Source organism: Lactuca sativa, chromosome 9, assembly GCF_002870075.4.
Source record: "Lactuca sativa cultivar Salinas chromosome 9, Lsat_Salinas_v11, whole genome shotgun sequence".
In the NCBI taxonomy this organism is placed as follows: domain Eukaryota; kingdom Viridiplantae; phylum Streptophyta; class Magnoliopsida; order Asterales; family Asteraceae; genus Lactuca; species Lactuca sativa.
Genome location: NC_056631.2, coordinates 182,521,020 through 182,543,311, shown reverse-complemented (window position 1 = coordinate 182,543,311; position 22,292 = coordinate 182,521,020). Strand labels below are relative to the sequence as shown.

Below are 22,292 nucleotides of genomic sequence, written 5' to 3'. Positions count from 1 at the left end.
AAGGGTGTTATGTCCCTTCCTCAGCCTCCATATCATCCTAGAGATCCTTTAAACCCTAGATTCCGTGTGAGCTTCCATCATTTGAGAGAAATAGCTTTGGAGGAAGGAACCTTTGAAAGGAACTTGAAGATCAAGAGGGTTGCTTTAAAGGAGAGGTGTAGATCCGAGATCTACTTCAGTTTGTGTTCATCTTGGAGGTAATAAGCTGCTATCTTCCCTCCTTTGCATCTAGATCTATTTTTGTTATGAGATTTGGGGTTTTATGGTTGTTTGAGATCCAATTCGGGCTTGGGGCTTAGATATGTGGTTGCCATTTCAGATCTAGTGTTGGGATGGTCCAATATGTCATAAAACATCAGATATTGAGTAGTTGGTGAAGCCCTTTTGTCCTAAAACCTAGCCCTAGTGTGTTTTGAGCCTAGATCTCTTTAGTTATACATAAAGTTTGCAACTTTACGTGAGGATTAAGCTTTGGAAGTGTGGATCTATGATTTGGAGCCCCTGCATGGCTCGAAAAGCCACTAAATGGATTCAGAACAGGAGCGATTCGGCGAGTCACGTGGGTGGACTCAGCGAGTTGGATGAAGTTGGGCAGGAACTCGACGAGTTGGAAGAACAACTCGGCGACTCTGTTGAAGATTGCCTTGGACTTGGCGAGTCAAGTCGCGAAACCCCAAACCCTTCAAGTTGAGACTCGAATCAGTGAGTCGAGTGGAGACTCGGTGAGTTGGATATGTCAGGACTCGGAAATTGGTGGACTCGGCGAGTCGAGTCGCGAATGGAAGGACTCTGAGCATATGAACTCGGCGAGTTAGAAGGCAGACTCGGCGAGTAGGGTTGACTTGGAAGGTTGACTTTGACCAGGACTTTGACTTTGACTAGAGTTGACTTAGTTGACTTTCGGGGGACAGTTAGATCAAGTGTTGCTTTGATATTGGTAGCTCGGGGAGCTAGTGGAGCAGGAGTTCAGAGAGTTGTCGGGCAACACCTAGAGGGGTTATCACCAAGTTCAGCAAGTGCAGGTGAGTTTCCCTTTGTGTGAACGGGTCTAAGGCCACAATGCCGACCCATGTAGTTATGAGTAGAAGACCCGGGGGTTAGCCCTAGGCACAGTATGCTAGAATGATATTCAGGACGAGGTCCAATGATAGCGGACGAGTGCCTAAGGAATGGTTTAGATGATTGTTTATATTTGTTGTCCGCATGATACTTGTATGTGCCTGGTAGGGAGGTGAGTGTGGGCGAGGTCCCGTATCTCACTAATAGCAGAGTGTGGATCGTGTTCCACATCTCATTAGCAGCAGATCAGGGGCGAGGCCCAAGTTAGGGAAAGAGTGAGTGTGGGCTAGGCCCGTATCTCACTATTAGTAGGAGCATGGACGGGGTTCCATGACTCATCAGTAGCAGGACAAGGGGGAGGCCCAGGATAGGCGTGGCCTTAGGACAGGATCTGTTAGTATATGTTTAGCTTATGTGATGTGATATGTTTATGTGCTATTATATGTTAGCGGGCGAGGTCCAGTGACAGGCGAGGCCTAAGTGAAACAGATTTGTATCCGAGCGGGGCTCGAAGCCAGGCGAGGCCTGGAGCGGCGGGGCCATTGTAGCGGGCGAGGCCCGAGGTAGGGGCGAGGCCTAGAATAGCGGGCGTGGCCCAGTATGTGCAGTATGTGGATGTGCATGGTATGTGGTAGGTTGGGGAACCCACTAAGTTTCGTGCTTACGGTTTTCAGTTTTGGTTTCAGGTACTTCCGATAGCGGAGGGAAGAGCTCGGGGTGATCGCATGACACACACCATAGATTAGACAGCCTGGGAATGTTTTACTCTGATAATGAACATATGTTTGGAAATTAATACTCTGATTATGTTTTGGATTGATGATTTTGCTTTAAGTAATGTTTTATTAAAAGAAATTTTTAGTCTTAAATTTTGGGTCGTTACAATTTGTGTCTTTGAACAATTACTGTTTATGGTCTTCATCAGTAAAGAATAGAATAGATGAAGTTGGAGACAATAACAAAACACAAATTTGGTTGACTTTCTTCTTTGCTAACTTCATACGTGGCTTTGTATTTATTGCCACATAAGCATTGTTAACGGATGGCTGCTTCAGATTTTCAATAATGGTTTAATTGACATCGTTTTTGTAAGTTTAATGACCTATTGTGCAAAAAAAATAACAATAGTGACCTTTTAAAACAAACGTGACAAGTTTGTTGGGTTAATATGATACCCTTAAAATAAAGGGATACCCATAAACCAACTAATTATTCTTCGATACTAAAAAATTACTTTATGTATGATCTTATATAAATTAACAAGTCGTGATTTCAATCATTTTATGCAATGCCGGTTCTGAGAATTTAAATGCCCTCGACGAGCCGGAAAAAAATACCATCAGACCTTAACGGGTAACGAATTAAATTACATAAACTATTTTTTTTTAAACGTGGCTCTATTATGTATTTCATATTTGGCTCTTTCTTTGGACTTATATCCTTCTTGTCACATTTTTATTGACATCTGAAGTTGTAACTCAAATACTAAATATTGTAATTTTTTTTGGAACCGGTGGAATTTATTAAAACCATGGCCTAAAGGAAAAAGACCGGGCACAAAAGAAAAAACAAAAACAAAACTTACAAAATGTCAAAAGGGGAACAAACCCAACAATTCCATCTACAATTTCCAAAATTACCTCTATATTTCAGCCAACTAAAAACCATAGAAATCACATTATCCGCCAACTTTGAAGAGTTCATTTGGATTTTGTTAAACCAAACATCGATCCTTGCTTTCCACATACACCATAGAAACTCATAGCAGATAGCAAGAAATAATACCGACAAGATGTTTTTCTTCTCAAAAAATATGTGTTTTATACATATTATGTAGCGCAAATATTTATGTAGATTGCAATGATTATAATAAAACTATGTATAAAATTATTTTGTTTTCTTATGTATATGGTATTTACTGTTACTTGTTAATGATTAAATGTTTTTCTTAGATAATATATGTAAACAAATAAAGACAACCATGGTGAATTGATCAACAATGATTGCTTCGTTAAAATCCTGCATCTTGGCTTTTTTTTTTCACATGTCGACATACACTTTAAGGATAGGACTATGCGGCATACTATATGCAGTCTATAATATTTGCTTATAGACAGGATTGTAATCAGGTATTTAGTTCAACAAAAATACCAATCAACTGTGATCAGCATTAACTAATAACTATAATATGATAAAGTGATTATGATAATCTATTCATTCATTCAAGTATAAAGACACAATATTCAAATTCAACATTCAATTTTTTATAACATAAATACATTCAATTTCTAATTTCATTCAATTTCTCATAATATAAATTAATCAATTTCTAAATTCTAAATTTTGGAACAAAAAAGCAAACTAGTTAGGGAACCCGTAGGAAGGGGGGACGAACCGCCGAATTTACATCTGAAATCGCCAACATGAACACTAACGAAATCTTTAATTTCGTATAGAAAGAAAACGAACCACTTCTCTTTTCGGAGCCCACGGAGCGGTATATGAAGAATGTTGAATGAAATTGAATGCTTACCTGATTAGTAATCGATTAACAAAGTCACATAGAGTAACTCTAATCTTCAATTGACCAGCTTTCAATGATCGGCGACAATCGACAGACGACAATGACAATCACTTCTTGCTTCGGCGTTGCGTTCTCGTTTCTCACGCATCTTCTCAACTCGTTGACTTGCCCTATCGTTCATTCATTTGGTGGGCCTGACCTGAATATAATTTTTTTAAAAAAAATGTCCCCTACAAAAATAGGCCTTGTGTGTATGCCCCTTTTGCCCATGCCTTCGAGGGGTATGTAATTATATTCTAATGAAAATTTGAGATTAGCCTCAATATGAGATCATTGCTTTTCTTTTAATAGACAATTTGAATGTAAGCACTTTATTTTATCGTAGTTTTAGTGAAAAAAAAATATAATTTTTATGAAACATTAATTTAGACAAAATAAAAATATAAAATAACTTTATTGAACAAAAATATAACATACTCATTTATTATTTAGCATTGTGAAATTATTCATTGAGTTTTTTTAGGAATCTCCATAAAATAAAAATCGAAATTCGAAATTCAAACTATTTTACGCATTTGACTATTTGAGTATTAATTTGCGTAAAATTCTTAAACATTCAACGATTGGGGGAAAATATGGATAAGTAGGTTCTCTATATATCATCATCATCTCCATGAGTGAGTATCACGCACAACAAAACCCTAATCATAATTCACCTTCTAAATCCTCTCAATTTTTGTTTGATCCAAGCTTTTCATATTTCGATCATCACAACTAATCAAACAATTCCGACGCAGATGGATTGATGGATGCCTCTCGCAAAACCTATCCGATGGAAGAACCTAATGTCGTTCAATACCCGATCATTCATCTCCATGATTACGAACCCAAATTCCTTACTCCCAAGGTAACCCTAACTCTCCTTACAATCCATCAATATTTTCTTTTCTCTCCTCTCGAATTATATTATTCTCTGTTAATTCTAGATGAAAAATACCAAGTTTAGTTTTTTCCAATTCAATTCATCGATATTGTTTCGTGAAAAGTTAGCTTTGATGTTTATGTGTTGGAATTTAAGTATTATAGTGTACGCTCAACTCTAACAAATGCAACCATTCAATTAAACAACACCGAGATTTATATTCGAATGTAAATGCTTAGGTTTCTGAAGATGTCAATGATCACAACGAAATCAACGATATAGTGGAAAATTCTGATCTTAGCGAAGAACAAAAATCTGTTCTTGAAGTGGAAAAAACAGATACTAATAAAGATCAGTTTTTCTATTACGACCCACCCTTAACCGAAGACACTGGAGTTTGGATTCCTGTTTCCATTCCACCAATGTCAGAATCACAACGAGAAGAATGGAATCGAGGTCTGGGAATCAATCCAAACCAATTCGACAACAACATGGAATGGGATGATTTTGTCAACGAAGACAAGGAATTAACACTATGGGATGTCGTTCTTGATATGTTACTTGCAGCTCAAGGCAAAGTGAGATCAATCACTTCAGGCGATACATACGCATATCAAATTTCATGGTTATCAGATCAACTTCTAGAACGTACATGGAAAGAAGTCTCAAACAATCTTACAGAAGTCAATGCTGATACAATTAAGGAGCTTCTAGAAGCCGAGCCACCAAAATGGCTAGCTGATAGCGCAGCTTCTTATTGTATGCTTTGTAACGTGAGATTCCACCCTATAATGTGTTCAAGGCATCATTGTAGATTCTGTGGGGGTGTGTTTTGTAACGAGTGTTCAAAAGGAAGGAGTTTATTGCCTGAAAAGTTTCGTAAAGGGGACCCACAAAGGGTTTGTGATGTGTGTTGTGTGAGGCTTCAGTGTGTGCAAGTGTACTTGATGGACCGAGTTAGCCGTGCAGTACAGGTGGCGACACGTGATTTGACGGATCTTAGTACTTTGAGATCTTGGCTTAATTTCCCCTGGGGGCAAAGTATGGAACAAGAGATTTATAAAGCTGCAAATACGATTCGAGGTTACTTTAAGGTAAAAAAGATATCTTCAATTACAAGGGCATTTCCATCTTTTCTACTAACCCAACCATACATTTTCTGGGTGAGACAAAAAAGCTGCAATTTTTTGTCCCATTAACATCAGTATCAGACTATCATTACTTTCGGTACTAATACAAGTACAACCTGTCATGTTATGTCATGTGTAACAAAACAAATGGGGCCCACATGGATTTTGAAGAATTTTGGTTGACATTTATGAATATTTATAGGTTGGAGCTTTGACACCTGAAAAATCAATACCGGATTCTATTTTAAAACAAGCGAAAGGGCTTGCGATTATTACGGTTGCAAAAGTTGGAATGATGGTGACTTACAATGTGGGTACGGGTTTAGTTATTGCCCGTAGAGAAGATGGATCGTGGTCTCCACCATCTGCTATTTCTTCATTTGGTATGGGTTGGGGAGCTCAGGTGAAATATATGCACTACCATTTCTCTCCATATAGTATTTATTATCTGCTTACTCTTGTCCCCTTTTTACTTTCAGCTTTATTGTTAGTATCTGCTTTTTGCTTTATTTCCCACCAACCATTTCAACTTCATTGCTAGTATCTGTTTTTTTTTTTTTTTTGCTTTATTTCTTTCCACTCGTTTCAGCTTTATTGTGGTATCTATGTTCTGCGTTTTGCTTTAATGCTAGTATTTGCTTTTTGCTTTATTTCCCTCCACCTAGTTTAAATTTATGTCCCTCCACCCTTTTCAACTTTATGCTTTATTTCTCTCCACTCGTTTCAACAGCTTTATTGCTAGTATCTGCCTTCTGCTTTAGTGCTAGTATTTACCTTTTTGCTTTATTTCCCTTGACGCATTTCAATTTTATTGCTAGTGTCTGTTTTCTACTTTTTTCCCTCCACCATTTCAACTTGATGTTTTATTTCCCTCCATCTATTTCAAATTTATTGCTAGTATCTACTTTTTGCTTTATTTCCCTCCACCTATTTCAAATTTATTGTTAGTATCTGCTTTATTCTTTATTTCCCTTCACCCGTTTCAATTTTTTTGCTAGTATCTGTTTTTCGTTTATTTTCCCTCCACCTATTTCAAATTTTTTGCTAGTATCTGCATTCTGCTATATTTCCCTCCATCAATTTCCATTTCAATATTTTTGCTAGTATCTACTTTCTGCTTTATTTCCCTCCACCTATTTCAAATTTATTGTTAGTATCTGCTTTATTCTTTATTTCCCTTCACCCGTTTCAATTTTTTTGCTAGTATCTGTTTTTCGTTTATTTTCCCTCCACCTATTTCAAATTTTTTGCTAGTATCTGCATTCTGCTATATTTCCCTCCATCAATTTCCATTTCAATATTTTTGCTAGTATCTACTTTCTGCTTTATTTCCCTCCACCTATTTCAAATTTATTGTTAGTATCTGCTTTATTCTTTATTTCCCTTCACCCGTTTCAATTTTTTTGCTAGTATCTGTTTTTCGTTTATTTTCCCTCCACCTATTTCAAATTTTTTGCTAGTATCTGCATTCTGCTATATTTCCCTCCATCAATTTCCATTTCAATATTTTTGCTAGTATCTACTTTCTGCTTTATTTCCCTCCACCTATTTCAAATTTATTGTTAGTATCTGCTTTATTCTTTATTTCCCTTCACCCGTTTCAATTTTTTTGCTAGTATCTGTTTTTCGTTTATTTTCCCTCCACCTATTTCAAATTTTTTGCTAGTATCTGCATTCTGCTATATTTCCCTCCATCAATTTCCATTTCAATATTTTTGCTAGTATCTACTTTCTGCTTTATTTCCCTCCACCTATTTCAAATTTATTGTTAGTATCTGCTTTATTCTTTATTTCCCTTCACCCGTTTCAATTTTTTTGCTAGTATCTGTTTTTCGTTTATTTTCCCTCCACCTATTTCAAATTTTTTGCTAGTATCTGCATTCTGCTATATTTCCCTCCATCAATTTCCATTTCAATATTTTTGCTAGTATCTACTTTCTGCTTTATTTCCCTCCACCTATTTCAAATTTATTGTTAGTATCTGCTTTATTCTTTATTTCCCTTCACCCGTTTCAATTTTTTTGCTAGTATCTGTTTTTCGTTTATTTTCCCTCCACCTATTTCAAATTTTTTGCTAGTATCTGCATTCTGCTATATTTCCCTCCATCAATTTCCATTTCAATATTTTTGCTAGTATCTACTTTCTGCTTTATTTCCCTCCACCTATTTCAAATTTATTGTTAGTATCTGCTTTATTCTTTATTTCCCTTCACCCGTTTCAATTTTTTTGCTAGTATCTGTTTTTCGTTTATTTTCCCTCCACCTATTTCAAATTTTTTGCTAGTATCTGCATTCTGCTATATTTCCCTCCATCAATTTCCATTTCAATATTTTTGCTAGTATCTACTTTCTGCTTTATTTCCCTCCACCTATTTCAAATTTATTGCTAGTATTTGCTTTCTGCTTTATTTCCCTCCACCTATTTCAGCTTTATTGCTAGTATCTGCTTTCTTCTTTACATAAAAAAAAAAAAAACTTTTGTATTAACTTCTTAGTTGATATTTTTTGACATGTTTTTGTGTGGTTTTATAAAAACAGGTTGGAGGGGAGTTTACTGATTTTATAATTGTGCTAAGGAATAGTGATGCGGTCAGGACATTTGGTGGAAACGCACATTTATCGGTTGGGGCAGGTGCAAGTGCAGCTGCTGGTGTTATTGGACGGGCAGCTGAAGCTGGTTTTCGGGCAGGTGATGGTGGATATGCTGCTTGTTATACTTACAGTTGTAGTAAAGGTAACACTTGAATTCATATTTAGATATTTTTTACATTAGTTTTAAAACAAAGCGTCTGTTTGATTTTTTTTTTTTTATTATATATTTTCAGGTGCTTTTGTTGGGTGTTCATTTGAAGGAAGCATGGTGACAACACGTGTGCAAGAAAATTGCAGATTTTATGGAAACCCATCAATAAAATCATCCGATATTCTTCTTGGGACATTACCTCGACCTCCTGCGGCTGCGATCCTCTACAATGCGCTCTCGGAGTTGTATATGAAAGTAAATAAATAATTTTTATTTCTTTAAAAAATTTGGCATTCTTTGTTTTGTTCTTGACAAAGTCTTGCTTGTATAGCGAAAGAACCATTTGGGGGTATTAGATTCATTTGGATTGTTTGTGAATGCGTTTAAAACCGATTGATTTGTTTGTTTATATGCAAAACTATTGATTTATAAGATGGTGATTGTGTTTAACTGTTTATTGTGTTGCCTTTTGTATAAGTTCCACTAAAAAGAGTAAATGAGAAGCAGTTTCAAAGAGTTAGATGTTACATTTTAAATTGGAAATAAGGGTTGTAGTGGTAGTAGTGGAAATATCTTTAAAAAAGGGACGACTTTCGTTGACCTAAATAATATATAGGGTCCAACCACAAATGACCAAATTATAGCAACTTTTATGTCTATAGCACTTTATGTTTTTCAAAAGTATAGTAATAGAAGGTGACCACTCAAATTTGTATATTAGTATAAATGATTCACTTGAATCAATTGACTTTTACAAGGAAAAATGTCGTTAAATAGTAATCAAGTTTGAGAATTGGTTTATATGAATACCTCAATTTTTTCTTTTCAAGGTTTAATTACTCAATTTTTTTTTGTTCGGTGTATCTAAAATAAGGTAATTTGTAATGTGCTGTGTATGAAACAAAATAAACAAGGGCTAATGTTAAAATGGGTAATGAAGTATTTGTTTTTATTACAAAACACCATTTATTTAAAAAGTGGTATCAAAAGGTAATCAACTTTGTGTTCACAAAGTACCATTATTTCGATGGTAGTTTGTAAACAAAAACAATTAGTTTGGCTAATAGTTTGTAAACAAAAACAATTAATTTGTTACCCATTTATGACTTTTAAAAAAAATAAAATAAAACAATGGTGTTTTACAAGGAAAAGAAATCGTTCGTTACTCATTTATAACATTAATAAAAACCAAGTTTTAAACTACCTTCCATTTCCTATTGAGGCTTTAGTGGAATTATTTACAAAAAAGGCGAGAGAATGATAAAAGGGAGGTCACTATTTTGTTTTAATTGCAAATTATAAGGATTTTAAAGCATCTCTAATGATAAATCTATGTGTCACATCATCATCAACCCATTAATATTGACTTGTTGTAAGCAAATAAGTTCTCAAATGGTTAACCTCTTTTATGACTTTTTTATTTAATTTAATTAATTTATCCACTTCTATATTAATGTTCCATAAAACCACCTCATTTAACTAATTGTCTTTTAAAACGTCAAATTTTAATATAAATTTTTTTAATAATTATTATTGCTAGCCGTTTAATATTTTAATAAATACTATCTTTTAACATAAATATTTAAATAATTGATTGCTTGGGACAGCATTTGTAAATCCATGAAGGAGGGTGAGTTGGTAATTAGACAGGAAATTGCATGCCAAACTTGCGGGGGCTTATGTTGTTGGTCAGTTTTTCTGGGGCAAGTTTATGAGATCTAAATAGGATCATCCATTGGATGTGGCGTCTAAACCTATTTCTTTCTGAATTAAGCTCTCATGTTTGGAGGAATGTTTTCCCTCATGTTAGTACCATTCTGGGCAACTCTCATTGGGTGGTAGGTGCTGGTAACATCAGCTTTAGCATGGCTAACTGGGGTGCTGGTGCTTTTTCTGTGCAGAATGTGGATCTTACATTGCTTTAATAAATACTAACACTAAATGAAGGAGAGAAAATGAAGAATTATTAAAAATAAAAAGGTTAAGTGACCATCCTATCAAACTATATTGACCACTCAATATATATATTGAGTGGTCAATAAAAATAAACCAAAAAAATATGATGTTCTCCAATGGTAATAAATTATCTTACAAATTATCCAAATAATAAAAAGCTCCCATTGGAGATGCTTAGTAAACTACTGATTAATTAGCTACTTAATTCAATAATATTTTCTGTCAGTTATTTTTTTGATTCGGCAAATACATGCCAAATTTGTAATCGATAAAGCAAACATACTTTTGTCGATTTTAATTTGTTTTATTTATTTTAATTTTTAACATATTTTTGTCGATTTTAATTTTAATTTGTTTTAATTGCATATTTTTGTCAAAATCCAAAACATGCAATTATGAAAAATCCATAGTGCTATGGTCCACCTACCTCTTTTCGTTTCTCTTTCTACTAAAGCCAACATACTTGTTACTTAGGATCCCTTACCACGAACCACTAGTAATCATTTATCACACCAACATAAAAAAAATCAATCTACAACTTCATTCATTGCAAAATAACACTAATTGAATACAATCAAATACACATCTTTCATTCATACATATAACATACCTTAATAAAAAAAAAAAAGGATAAACCATAACCACACCATGTGAATCCCTTTGAGAGCCTTTCACCGCCAGTGGAAAATTATACAGCATAACAGTATTTTTGGACATGTCAGGTTTTGAACCCTAGACTTTCACCTCAACCTCTGGGAGCTATAAACACACATTAATAGCAGCGATCTCTTCTCTAGGCCACATTTTATCTGCACGATAGTATTTTTAATTTTTAGGGTTACTTTTTATGATGAGGTAAGGAGATTATTTTCGTCTTTTGCACAGACGAGACATCATCACTAGTCACCATCCCATCTTGTTGCACCTTTTTGGTGGGACAATAATTGCAGCTTTTGTCCTATTGACATAAGTCTGCATTTCAGTCTATATTCTTAAGTTTATTCTGTCATGTCATGTAATGTCATGTTATGCATAACGAACCTGGTCTTTGAACCGCCAAGAGTAAGCTCGAGATCATCCTGCCCGCACACCTCATGAATCCTTTCTCCTTCCCACGGTTTCACCCTTCCGAATGCAAACTCCTCCGAAACGACTTCCGCCATTGGAATATCCGCATTATTATCAAACCCTAGAGGAATCGCAGGGGAACAAGTCCCACTCTGTCCGGGGGTCCACATCCGGGACCCACCATGACCCAAACCTGTTTCCTTAAACCCAAACGGGTTTGCAGCCACAAGGCTAAACGTAGGCGACGCGGGTCCACTCTGTGGGACCCGAACACCAGAGAACCAAGAAAGAGTCGGTGCACCCCAAGGTGAGCTGGTTTTGATCCGAGGTGGGGATTGAGCGGTTGGTGAGCTCACGGGTGGGGTAACCGGTGCGCTTATGGAGCCATTGTGGATGTAAGCATGGGGTAGCTTAGAGGACATGGATGATGACGACGATGATGATGAGAGATTTTTGAGCCATGGTATGAGAGAATCGGGGTGAGGGTTGGTTGTTGGGCTTGCGATGGATGATGAAGGTGGGCTAGGGTTACATGAGGCATAGGGGCTCTGTTGGTATGATGAGCCAGGGCTCGCAGATATTGAACCACCAATGTGGGTCCAATCCGCAGGCTTGCATCCCTAAATAGCACAAAACACTTGATTATGAGATACTAAGTATAACACATGTATTTAGAGAAATGGTCAAAGGTTTGAGTCTTAACGTGAAATCTTTATTTTCAATTTTAAGGATTTGACTTTATGTCAGCCACCAAGTGGGCCATATAGACATTTCACATAATGTTTACGATGTCAAACTAGGTTTTATGGAAGGATAACTTCTCTTTTTCTTCCAAAAATAATCATAATATAAACACATGATGGAAGTTGCTAGAATGGAAAAATGAAATACAATAATGAATACATGGTTCATGGTTGGTTTGTTTTGGTATGTAATATTTAGTTATTTACCCTCGAGGAAGAAATTATGGGATATTTGAAGGGTGATACTGTCTTTTCGGGTCTAATTGGGGGAATCTTTTTGATATGTGTGTCCAACAAAAGAAAACAATGAATACGTATAAAAGTTGTTCAAAGTACTGGCCAGATCTAATGTACGCCGGAGTAGAACTAGACATAAAGCAATCAACGTATGAACTGAACTAACTCAAACCCTAACAACATAATGCTAACATGCGCCATGGCACAGGAGATGTTACACTCTAATTTCATAACAGATGGAAGAAATGAGGCATCTTTTCACCTGAAGAAGACAATGACTAGCTAAAATGCGCCAAACTAAACCACCGGCAATTTGGGCCAATACTACTACAGCTACGCTTATGTTCGTAATTTTGGAAAGAAATTCATCAGTAAGAACAGAAAGACATTCAAAATCGAATGAATTCGGCAACATTTTAGTGAACTTATTGAATCAGATTTGATTACAGAAAGTGTACCTTACGATATGTGGTGCCGTCGGACTCGACGGTCCAGCCAGCCTCGTCGGCGAGGGCTTTGAGGACCTCGTTGTTATCACAGTGCTTAGGCAGCTTGTAGTTGCCGTACATTCTCAGGCCGGCGAATATCTTCGCCGAGATCGCCCTCCTCCTCCGCTCCCTCCGCTTGTTGTTCTCCCTCTCCTTCCACGTCGGCATCCGAGTTCCCGACATCTCTCCCCCTCTAAACACACAAAACACCGGCGATGAGGTCTGTGCAAAATACACATAAATATGCAGGAAACACTTTCTCGATCGGAACAATTTGTGTAGGTAGCAGCGATTAGAGCGACATGTGTACTAACAAATTTATATCGTGTATGCTCAAATTTGCAGAAAAAAAAAAGCAACAATTGAATGAACTGGAGTTGTAATTAAGTAGCCGGATGAAAGGTAGACAAAGTTTGAGCAGCGAGTACAGGTAACTGCATTTATGAACAATTTCGCCGGAGAACCGGCTGATCTGCGGCGAAGCGAAGAGCGGATTGGTGAGAATTGAGAGGGAAAGGCCAGGGGCTATTAAATGTATGTGAACGGAAGTGTGTGTGGGCCCGTCATGTAGTGTGGGCCATTAGAACACTGACGATTTGTTATTGTCAAACGGTTCTGTTTATTTACGGAATTTGCCACTGGCTTCTTGTAAATGGAATGACATTGTTACCCTTATGGTAAGTTTTTTATAAAAGGAGGTGATAATTTCATTCTTTGTTTTTTTGTTTGTTCATTTCCAAATAGTAAATTCTAGAAAAGCATGACATATTTAAAGAAAATATTAAAAAAATATTATATTACTTTTTAGTATGTTTAAACTCCTATATTTTCTGAAATTGTCTAATTTAAGTTTTAAATACTAGGTAACTAGCTTCTAAATGTCGGTTGGATACAATTTTTAGATTATAAAATTTCAAAAAAGAGTATAAATTTTTAAAGCATTAAAATTAAACAATATAGTAGTTTTTTTAATGATCGGATGAAATACGTTAGATTTTTATGAGAAATAAAAAGCTAAAAATTAGACTTTTTAAAAATATAAAAGTTTTAATACATTAAAAAATAATATAGTAATTTTACCTTTTCGAAGTTTTTTATTGTTAATTGAAAAGAAAAAAATTATAATGAAAAACATAAAACTCAAAAAAACATAATGTTTAAATAGATGAAAAAACTTTAAAAAAATCTTTATATTTTATTTCATAATTGGTTTAGTCCTTATATGTTTTTTATTAAATTAAATCCCAAAAATCTATATTTGTATTCATTTTTGACCATTTACCCAGCTAACATATTATCTTACTTTCAAAATTTATATTTTTAGCCAAAATTTTAAATTTTATTACAAATTTTATAAAAAAATTTACACTTTTAACCTAGGTTTCAAATTTTTGTTATGAATTTATGATAAATTTAGTTTCTTTACATCCTTTTATTTTTCAAAAATATTTTTTGAATATGTTTTGTTTGCAGTATAAAATCACATTTATACAAAAATCATATTTTCACATAAAAACATTTTTTTTCTATATAAAAACATTTTTTATAAAATACTTTTGTATGAAAAATATCTATATAAAAACTTTTTTTTTTAAATGTATGCAAAATAACTATTTTAAAATTTATTTTTATTTTAATTATCTATTTATAAAACTATAGTTATGTAAAAATACGATACACTTATGTAAAATAAGTTATTATACACATATATACCTTAAAAAAACTTTTACAAAATAGGTATTTGGTAAGTGCATAAAAAACATTTATGTGCATATATATATATATATATATATATATATATATATATATATATATATATATATATATATATATATATATATATATATATATATGAATTCGTTTTTATAAAAAAAAAATCTATACAAATATTTATTTTATAAAAAAACATATGCAAACACCTATTTTATAATAAATACATTTGTATACAAACACGTCATGTATATATTTATGTATAAAAAGGTGTTTGTATATAGAAATATATCCAAATATGTTTACTATGAAATATGTGGTTGTGTGTGTGTGTGTGTATATATATATATATATATATATGTATATATATATATATATATATATATATATATATATATATATATATATATATATATATATATATATATGTTGGAATAGTGTCTAAGGGTGCAACTATATTAGGCAAGTATTTGACCCGATTGTGCATGGTCTTTTTGGGTTGCCTTCACCATAGCAACTTGATAGGATGATTTATTATGAGAGAATAAATATTATTAATATATTATGAGAATAATATAAGGAATAATAATATTGTTATTTGATTAATATAAGTCATAGATTAATTAGTATTAATTTGGTGACTTAAAGAGATTAATTAAATAAGAGGGTATAAACTGTCAATTGTTTGAAAGTTACACTTTGGGCTGTAAATCCTTCTTGGATAGAGGATGGACGAATTCTAGGGCTTGGGATAGCCTCAAATTCGTCCAAGGCTTATCATGGAAAGGATTTGGATTGCTTTAAGGAAAGATTATCCAACTAGGGTTTAAGGGTGAAACCCTAAGAGCCTTACAAGTATAAATAGACCCCTAGGGCAAGGGAAATCGGCACCTCTGCTAAAGCAAAGAAACCCTGGCCGATTTCTAGCCCCTCTCCTCTCTCTCAAATCATCCTCCTTGCTAGTTGGTGTTTGTAAGCCATTAGAGGAGTGACAATTGTGACTCTAGAGCTCCAAGACAACAAGATCAAAACAAGAGATTCAAAGGTAAACTTCTAGATCTAATTTTGTATTGTTCTTATACCTAATTAGTCATTAGAAGTCTTGGATTCAAAGCATGTTTAATTATAGAAACCTAGATCCAAGCATTAGGGTTTGCATGTGCACATAGGAATGTTCATATGACCAAAACCCATCAATGGTCTCAGAGCCTAGATTGGTTTCTGTTAAATTGTTGCTTGTTTGTTTGAATCTTGCTTGAAAAATTCGATTTTTATGTTTCTGAGTCATGGACTCGGCGAGTCCCATGGTGCACTCAGCGAGTCTAAGCGTCAGGAAGGGCCAAATTCGGGATTTTTTGATATTTATCTTATGGAAACTTGCCTTTATCATATTAGATCAACCCTAATCCGATTTTTTGATATATATATGACTATAATCTTGATCTAATTAAATAGATTTATCAATTAATAAAATATTTAATTTCCTTATGTGATAATTAGTTAATTATTTTGATTAAATTGGTAAATTATTATGCAAGAAATTTTAAATAAATCAAATATAGATAATTATGGAATTAATTGTTAATTAAGATTATTTGTTATTTGATCCTCCATGTTTTAAATGTTTAAAACTTGTCCTCAAGTTGTGAAATTTATGTTTTGTGGTTAAAAGGTTTAATTTAGACAATTTAAATTTCAAACCCTAGAATTTTACAAGTTTAAAATACAACCCTACACTAATATAATATTACAAGATTAATATATATATATATATATATATATATATATATATATATATATATATATATGTACAACTAAAATGCTCGTTTTACCGTTAGTAGGCCTCATTCACGAAGCCAATCTATAAGGTGGGTATAAGGTTGCGGCCTATAAAATGGCGCTTAATGGGTGTACACTCACACCCACCGCTTGCTTGATCGGTGGAGGGTCGTTAGCCGAACGGGTAGGATAGGGCAACCTCATCCTCTCATTAAAAGTATAATATGAAATACAAAGTAACTACATGTTTTTAAAATTTCCCAATCTTAGTTACTTTAGGAAAAGTGAATTGATGCAATCCCATGAAATTACACTTTGCACCCTTGCTAAGAAGTTAGTGGAGCGTGTGTGGTATACCGGCACACTAATTGGTTCTAAGCAAAAGTGGCAAAGGGTGATTCATTATTTATCATAGTTCGATGGAGCGTGTGTGGTTTACCGGCACATCGAATAGGTGATCGTTACAATGAAGGCACCATGTGAATTTGCATGGTAATTCACACCTGCTTTGTGATCCTCGGTATCCCAGTCACAAACAAGAGGGGCATATCGAGATTTAAACATGCCATTGAAAAGTTTCAATGAATCTCATCTAAACCTAGGAATTCTCAAATTCATTTAGAACTTATAGTTAGGTTTTCATGGTGGAGAATTAGTGAATCGTCATTCACTTACCTTCAAATTGTTTGCATGTTAGATTACGGCATCCCTTTTCTAATATGTAAATATTGTTGTTGGATCCTAGCCCTAGTTTTTCTTATTGGGTGATAATTAGGGATTCATATTCTAATCTATCTTTGTCCTTTCTATTTGTAGATGTCGAACGCGAACAACGTTGCTGCTAGTTCTTTCACATTGATGAGCCTTTGTCAAAAGGTCACTTTCGATGGGACGAACTTTAGCGAATGGATAAGATACATTCGCACTATTTCTCGCTATGAGGATAAGGAGTATGTCCTCGATGAGAAGCTCGAGAAGATCAACCCTGAAATCGCTACTCCAGCTGAAATGACCGCTTTTGAAACTCACGAGCGAGATGCAACGAAGGTACATTGCATCATGATAGCCACTATGAACTCCGAATTCCAAAAGTCCTATGAGGACATGTACCCGTACGAGATGCATCAAGACTTATTGGAGAGATACCACCAAAACGCGAGACAAGAGCGTTATGAGATTTTCACTAACATGATTTCCGCTAAAATGGGTCATGGAGAGTATCTTACTGTGCACCTGCAAAAGATGCAAAGGTATGTCGACCGTCTTCGCAAGTTGAATGTTGACTTTGGGGAAGACTTGGCGATCGACATGGTGCTTCACTCTTTGCCTCCTAGCTACAATCAATTTAGGATGACCTACCACATGAATAAAGAGGAGGTCACCCTAAGCAAACTCCAAGGTCTCTTGAGGGTCGCTAAGAGCAACTTCAAGGACAAGTTTGTTGCACCAACTCCCAATCCACCCACTGCTCCTGTCTTGGCTTTTAGAAAAGGAAAGGGAAAGAAGAGGAAGGCTTCGTCTAAGAACTATCGCAAGGTTAAAGCCCGAGATGGTGCCTCTTCTAGTGGGACCAAAGTTGATCCTGCTAAACCCTGCCCTAACCCAAAGGAGGCAGAGTGTCACCACTGTCACAAGATAGGACATTGGAAGAGAAGCTGCCCAGAGTACCTGCAAGCCATCAAGGAAGGAAAGATCAAGCCGTCTTTCGCAGGTATATACACAATCAAATCTAACGATTCATCTCATGCTATTTATTGGGTTCTTGATACCGGTTGTGGTTACCACATTTGTTCTAATGTGCAGGGACTAAGAAGAAATAGGGATGTGGAGGCTGGAAGAATAAATCTAATCATGGGGAACAGAAGATCGTCGCCTGTGACCAAGATTGGAGTATATTCTTTAGTGCTTAGGAATGGTTTAAGTTTAGATTTTAACAATTGTTGCTATTCGCCAGAAATTGCTAGAAACATCATTTCATTTCATGGTTTGTTTAGACAAGGTTTTAGATTTTCTTTTAATAATGAGAATGGTTCTATTTTGGCTTATCTAAATGGTGTCTTTTATTTTGAAGCTATACCATGTAATGGAATTTATGAAACTGTTATAATTGTTGATAACTTAGGAAATGATGTTTTGAACATAGATTCTTCCAATAGTATGGATAGAGCATCCTTGTGGCATTGTCGTCTTGGACATGTCAACAAGAAACGCATAGCCCAACTCCAAAAGGATGGAGTGTTGGAGTCATTCTACCTTAGGGGAGATGACACATACGAGTCTTGTTTACTTGGAAAGATGACCAAGTCACCCTTCACAAGTACGTGTTAAAGGGGCGAGGGTCTATTGTACCTAATACATACCGACGTATGTGGACCATTTAGATCAACCACGAAGGATGGGAACCGCTTCTACGTGACTTTTACCGATGACTATAGTAGATATGGGTATATCTATTTAATCAAGCAAAAGTCAGAAACTTTTGAAAAGTTCAAAGAGTTCAAGAATGAAGTGGAGAATCAATTGGGCAGGAAAATCAAGATGCTTCGATCCGATCGAGGAGGAGAGTACCTAAGTCTTGAATTCCACGATTATCTCAAGGAGTGTGGAATAGTTTCACAATTGATGCCTCCTAGGTCACCGCAGTTGAATGGTGTGGCAGAAAGGCGTAATCGAACCTTATTGGATATGGTTTGCTCTATGATGAGTCGTGCTTCACTACCAATCTCTTTTTGGGGGTATGCCTTAGAGACTGCCACCCATATCCTTAACTGAGTCCCTACTAAAAAGGTTGCCAAAACACCTCACGAGATGTGGACAGGGAAAGCTCCCTCGTTAGCACATATCAAGGTTTGGGGTTGCGAGGCTTTCGTAAGACGAGATACTCACGACAAGCTCGAACCTCGTAGTGAGCGATGTATTTTCATTGGCTACCCGTAGAAATCCTTTGGATATCTCTTCTATAGACCGAAGGACAATGTTATCTTTGTTGCGAAGAGAGGAGTTTTCCGAGAGCGAGAACTCATAGACCAAGGAGACAGTGGGAGGCAAATCGAGCTTGAAGAGATTCAAGAGTCGATAGATGAAGGAACCTCTACCGCTGGCACTCAACCCGAGGAGGAAACTCCGGTTGAACCAATTGACGAGTCCTTACCTATTAGACGTTCCGAAAGAGTTAGAGTTCAACCCCAGTTTTATGGTTTTCATATTACTACCGAAGGGGACACGTATATTAGTGATGGTACACTAATAAACCTTGATGAACCTAATAACTATAAGGAAGCCATGACAGGCCCGGAGTCTGCGAAATGGAAAGAGGCAATGGATAGCGAGATCCAATCCATGTATGACAACCAAGTTTGGAATTTGGTTGATAATGTGCCTGGACGTAAGACCGTTGGGTGCAAATGGATCTTCAAGAAGAAGACCGACGTGGATGGAAACGTACACACATATAAAGCACGATTGGTCGCGAAGGGCTTTACTCAAACTCCCGGAGTTGACTATGACGAGACCTTCTCACCAGTTGCGAAGATTAAATCTATTAGAGTGATGCTAGCTATTGCCGCATTTCATGATTATGAGATTTGGCAAATGGATGTCAAGACCGCTTTCCTTAACGGAAAGTTAGTTGAGGATGTTTACATGGCTCAGTCAGAGGGGTTTGTGGATTCGAAGCATCCGAATAGAGTGTGTAAGCTTGAGAAGTCCATTTATGGACTTAAGCAAGCATCTCGTAGATGGAATCTTTGCTTCGATGAGAAAGTCAAGGAGTTTGGATTTGTACGAAGCGAAGATGAATCGTGTGTATATGTCAAAGCCAGTGGGAGTATAGTAAGCTTCCTCATTTTATATGTCGATGACATATTGCTCATAGGAAACGACATCCCGACTCTGCAGGAGGTTAAGTCCTGGCTCGGGAAGTGCTTCGCTATGAAGGACCTCGGAGAGGCTTCTTATATTTTGGGAATAAGGATAGTAAGAGAGAGAAGTAAGAGACTAATAGGACTTAGTCAGAACACTTACTTAGAGAAGGTACTAAAACATTTTAGTATGGAAAACTCGAAGAAGGGAGAATTACCGATACAAAGTAATGCCAAGTTGAGTAAGACTCAAAGTCCGAGTACCGAAGCAGAAATAGCAGAAATGAGTCGAGTACCATACGCTTCCGCAATTGGCTCAATCATGTACGCTATGACTTGTACTCGCCCTGATGTAGCCTTTGCTTTGAGCATGGTTAGCAGATATCAAGGGAACCCTGGCAAAGCTCATTAGGTTGCGGTTAAAAATATCCTTAAGTACCTTCGGAGGACGAAGGAATGGTTCTTAGTCCTCGGAAGGAGTGATGACTTGAAAGTGCGAGGGTATAGTGACGCCAACTTTTAGACCGACAGGGACAACTATCGTTCGCAGTTGGGCTGGGTCTTTACCATCGATGGAGGAGCAGTGACATGGAAAAGTTCCAAGCAGGAAACCGTAGCTGATTCAACGTGCGAATCAGAGTACATTGCAGCGAGCGAAGCGTCGAAGGAGGCAATATGGTTGAAGAACTTCATCGATGATCTTGGAGTTGTACCCGCCATAAAGGAGCCCACGAAGATTTTCTGTGATAATGAATGAGCGGTTGCCTTGACCAAGGAACCGAGAGATCATGGTAGATCAAGACACATCGACAGAAAATACCACTTTATCATCGTGTAGAGGAAGGACAACTCGTAGTGAAGAGGATATCATCAGAAGATAACCCAGCAGAACCGCTTACGAATGGACTGAGTAGGGTTAAGCACTTACGGCATGCTAGGAGTATTGGGCTGAAGGATGATATTAGCATAGATTAAATAGTATTAGAAACGTGTAATAGATAAATGTAATTAACATTTGATGATTAAATAAAGGAGTTTTATTTATGAGTAATGTTACTGTCTTATGTTAATTGTTTATCTATTGTTTCATTTTGCATGTTTTGACTTCCAGAATAATTGAATTTATTGAGAATAATCGAATTATTCAAATTGTCCACAATCGTTCATATGTTGGAAGTAGATATGAATGAAGATTGTCATGAATTTGTGCGTAGATTGTCTAAATGGTATTAGACATGGAAAAAGATTGTTGCGACGTTCATGAGTGCTTATGAACTGGTTTTGAGCATTGGAACAAACCCGTGCTTGCTGGAATCACCTTATGGAATACGACAAAAAGGGGTGATTGCAAGACGATAATATCATATAGTCTTAAAACCTAGATATATGGTTTGTTATTTGTTAATTGGTTGTACATTGATAATGCGAAAACGCATCAGTAACTCGATGTTATAAAATGCATTGTTGTGTATAGTTGATTAATGAATAAAGTAAATGCATATAAGTCGAAGTTTATCTGTAACTTTTATCCTAAGAAGGTAAAAGTGATATCTCGGCCGCTCAATGATTTGATTTGACTTATGTGTCGGGCCCGGTCAGAACTGAATTGATGTGTTCGATTAAGTTCTATGTCGAATAAATCAGAGATCGAGAAACCTAAATGCTTGACTAATCATTCCATAGAACTGTCAGCATGATATCTAACAGAGGACTGTACGATCCCTTATCTAAAGGACAAGATTGATTAGATCAGAATTTGACAGCGTCTTTGAGAGCTACGATTGCAAATCGAATTGTACTTGTGCATATAGTTACTAGACTTATCCAAGTGGGAGACTGTTGGAATAGTGTCTAAGGCTGCAACTATATTAGGCAAGTATTTGACCCGATTGTGCATGGTCCTTTTGGGTTGCCTTCACCATAGCAACTTGATAGGATGATTTATTATGAGAGAATAAATATTATTAATATATTATGAGAATAATATAAGGAATAATAATATTGTTATTTGATTAATATAAGTCATAGATTAATTAATATTAATTTGGTTACTTAAAGAGATTAATTAAATAA

General features: G+C 35.8%; 2 protein-coding genes across 2 annotated transcripts; one reads left to right on the top strand and one right to left on the bottom strand.

The window, feature by feature from the left end:
* The first annotated feature begins 4,134 nt into the window (after window positions 1-4,134).
* Window positions 4,135-8,812, top strand: LOC111898960 (uncharacterized). The gene is made up of 6 exons (XM_023894841.3): window positions 4,135-4,260; window positions 4,381-4,490; window positions 4,745-5,599; window positions 5,838-6,038; window positions 8,174-8,369; window positions 8,461-8,812. The coding sequence occupies exons 1-6, from the start codon at window positions 4,257-4,259 to the stop codon at window positions 8,643-8,645; spliced, it is 1,551 nt and encodes a 516-aa protein (XP_023750609.1). The 5' UTR covers window positions 4,135-4,256; the 3' UTR covers window positions 8,646-8,812.
* Window positions 8,813-10,852: 2,040 nt separating this feature from the next.
* LOC111898961 (BES1/BZR1 homolog protein 4) lies at window positions 10,853-13,387 on the bottom strand. Its single transcript, XM_023894843.3, has 3 exons — window positions 12,841-13,387; window positions 11,376-12,022; window positions 10,853-11,143 (listed from the first exon to the last, which is right to left on the bottom strand). Exons 1-3 carry the CDS (start codon window positions 13,051-13,053, stop codon window positions 11,140-11,142), a joined length of 864 nt encoding a protein of 287 aa, XP_023750611.1. The 5' UTR covers window positions 13,054-13,387; the 3' UTR covers window positions 10,853-11,139.
* Window positions 13,388-22,292: the final 8,905 nt, after the last annotated feature.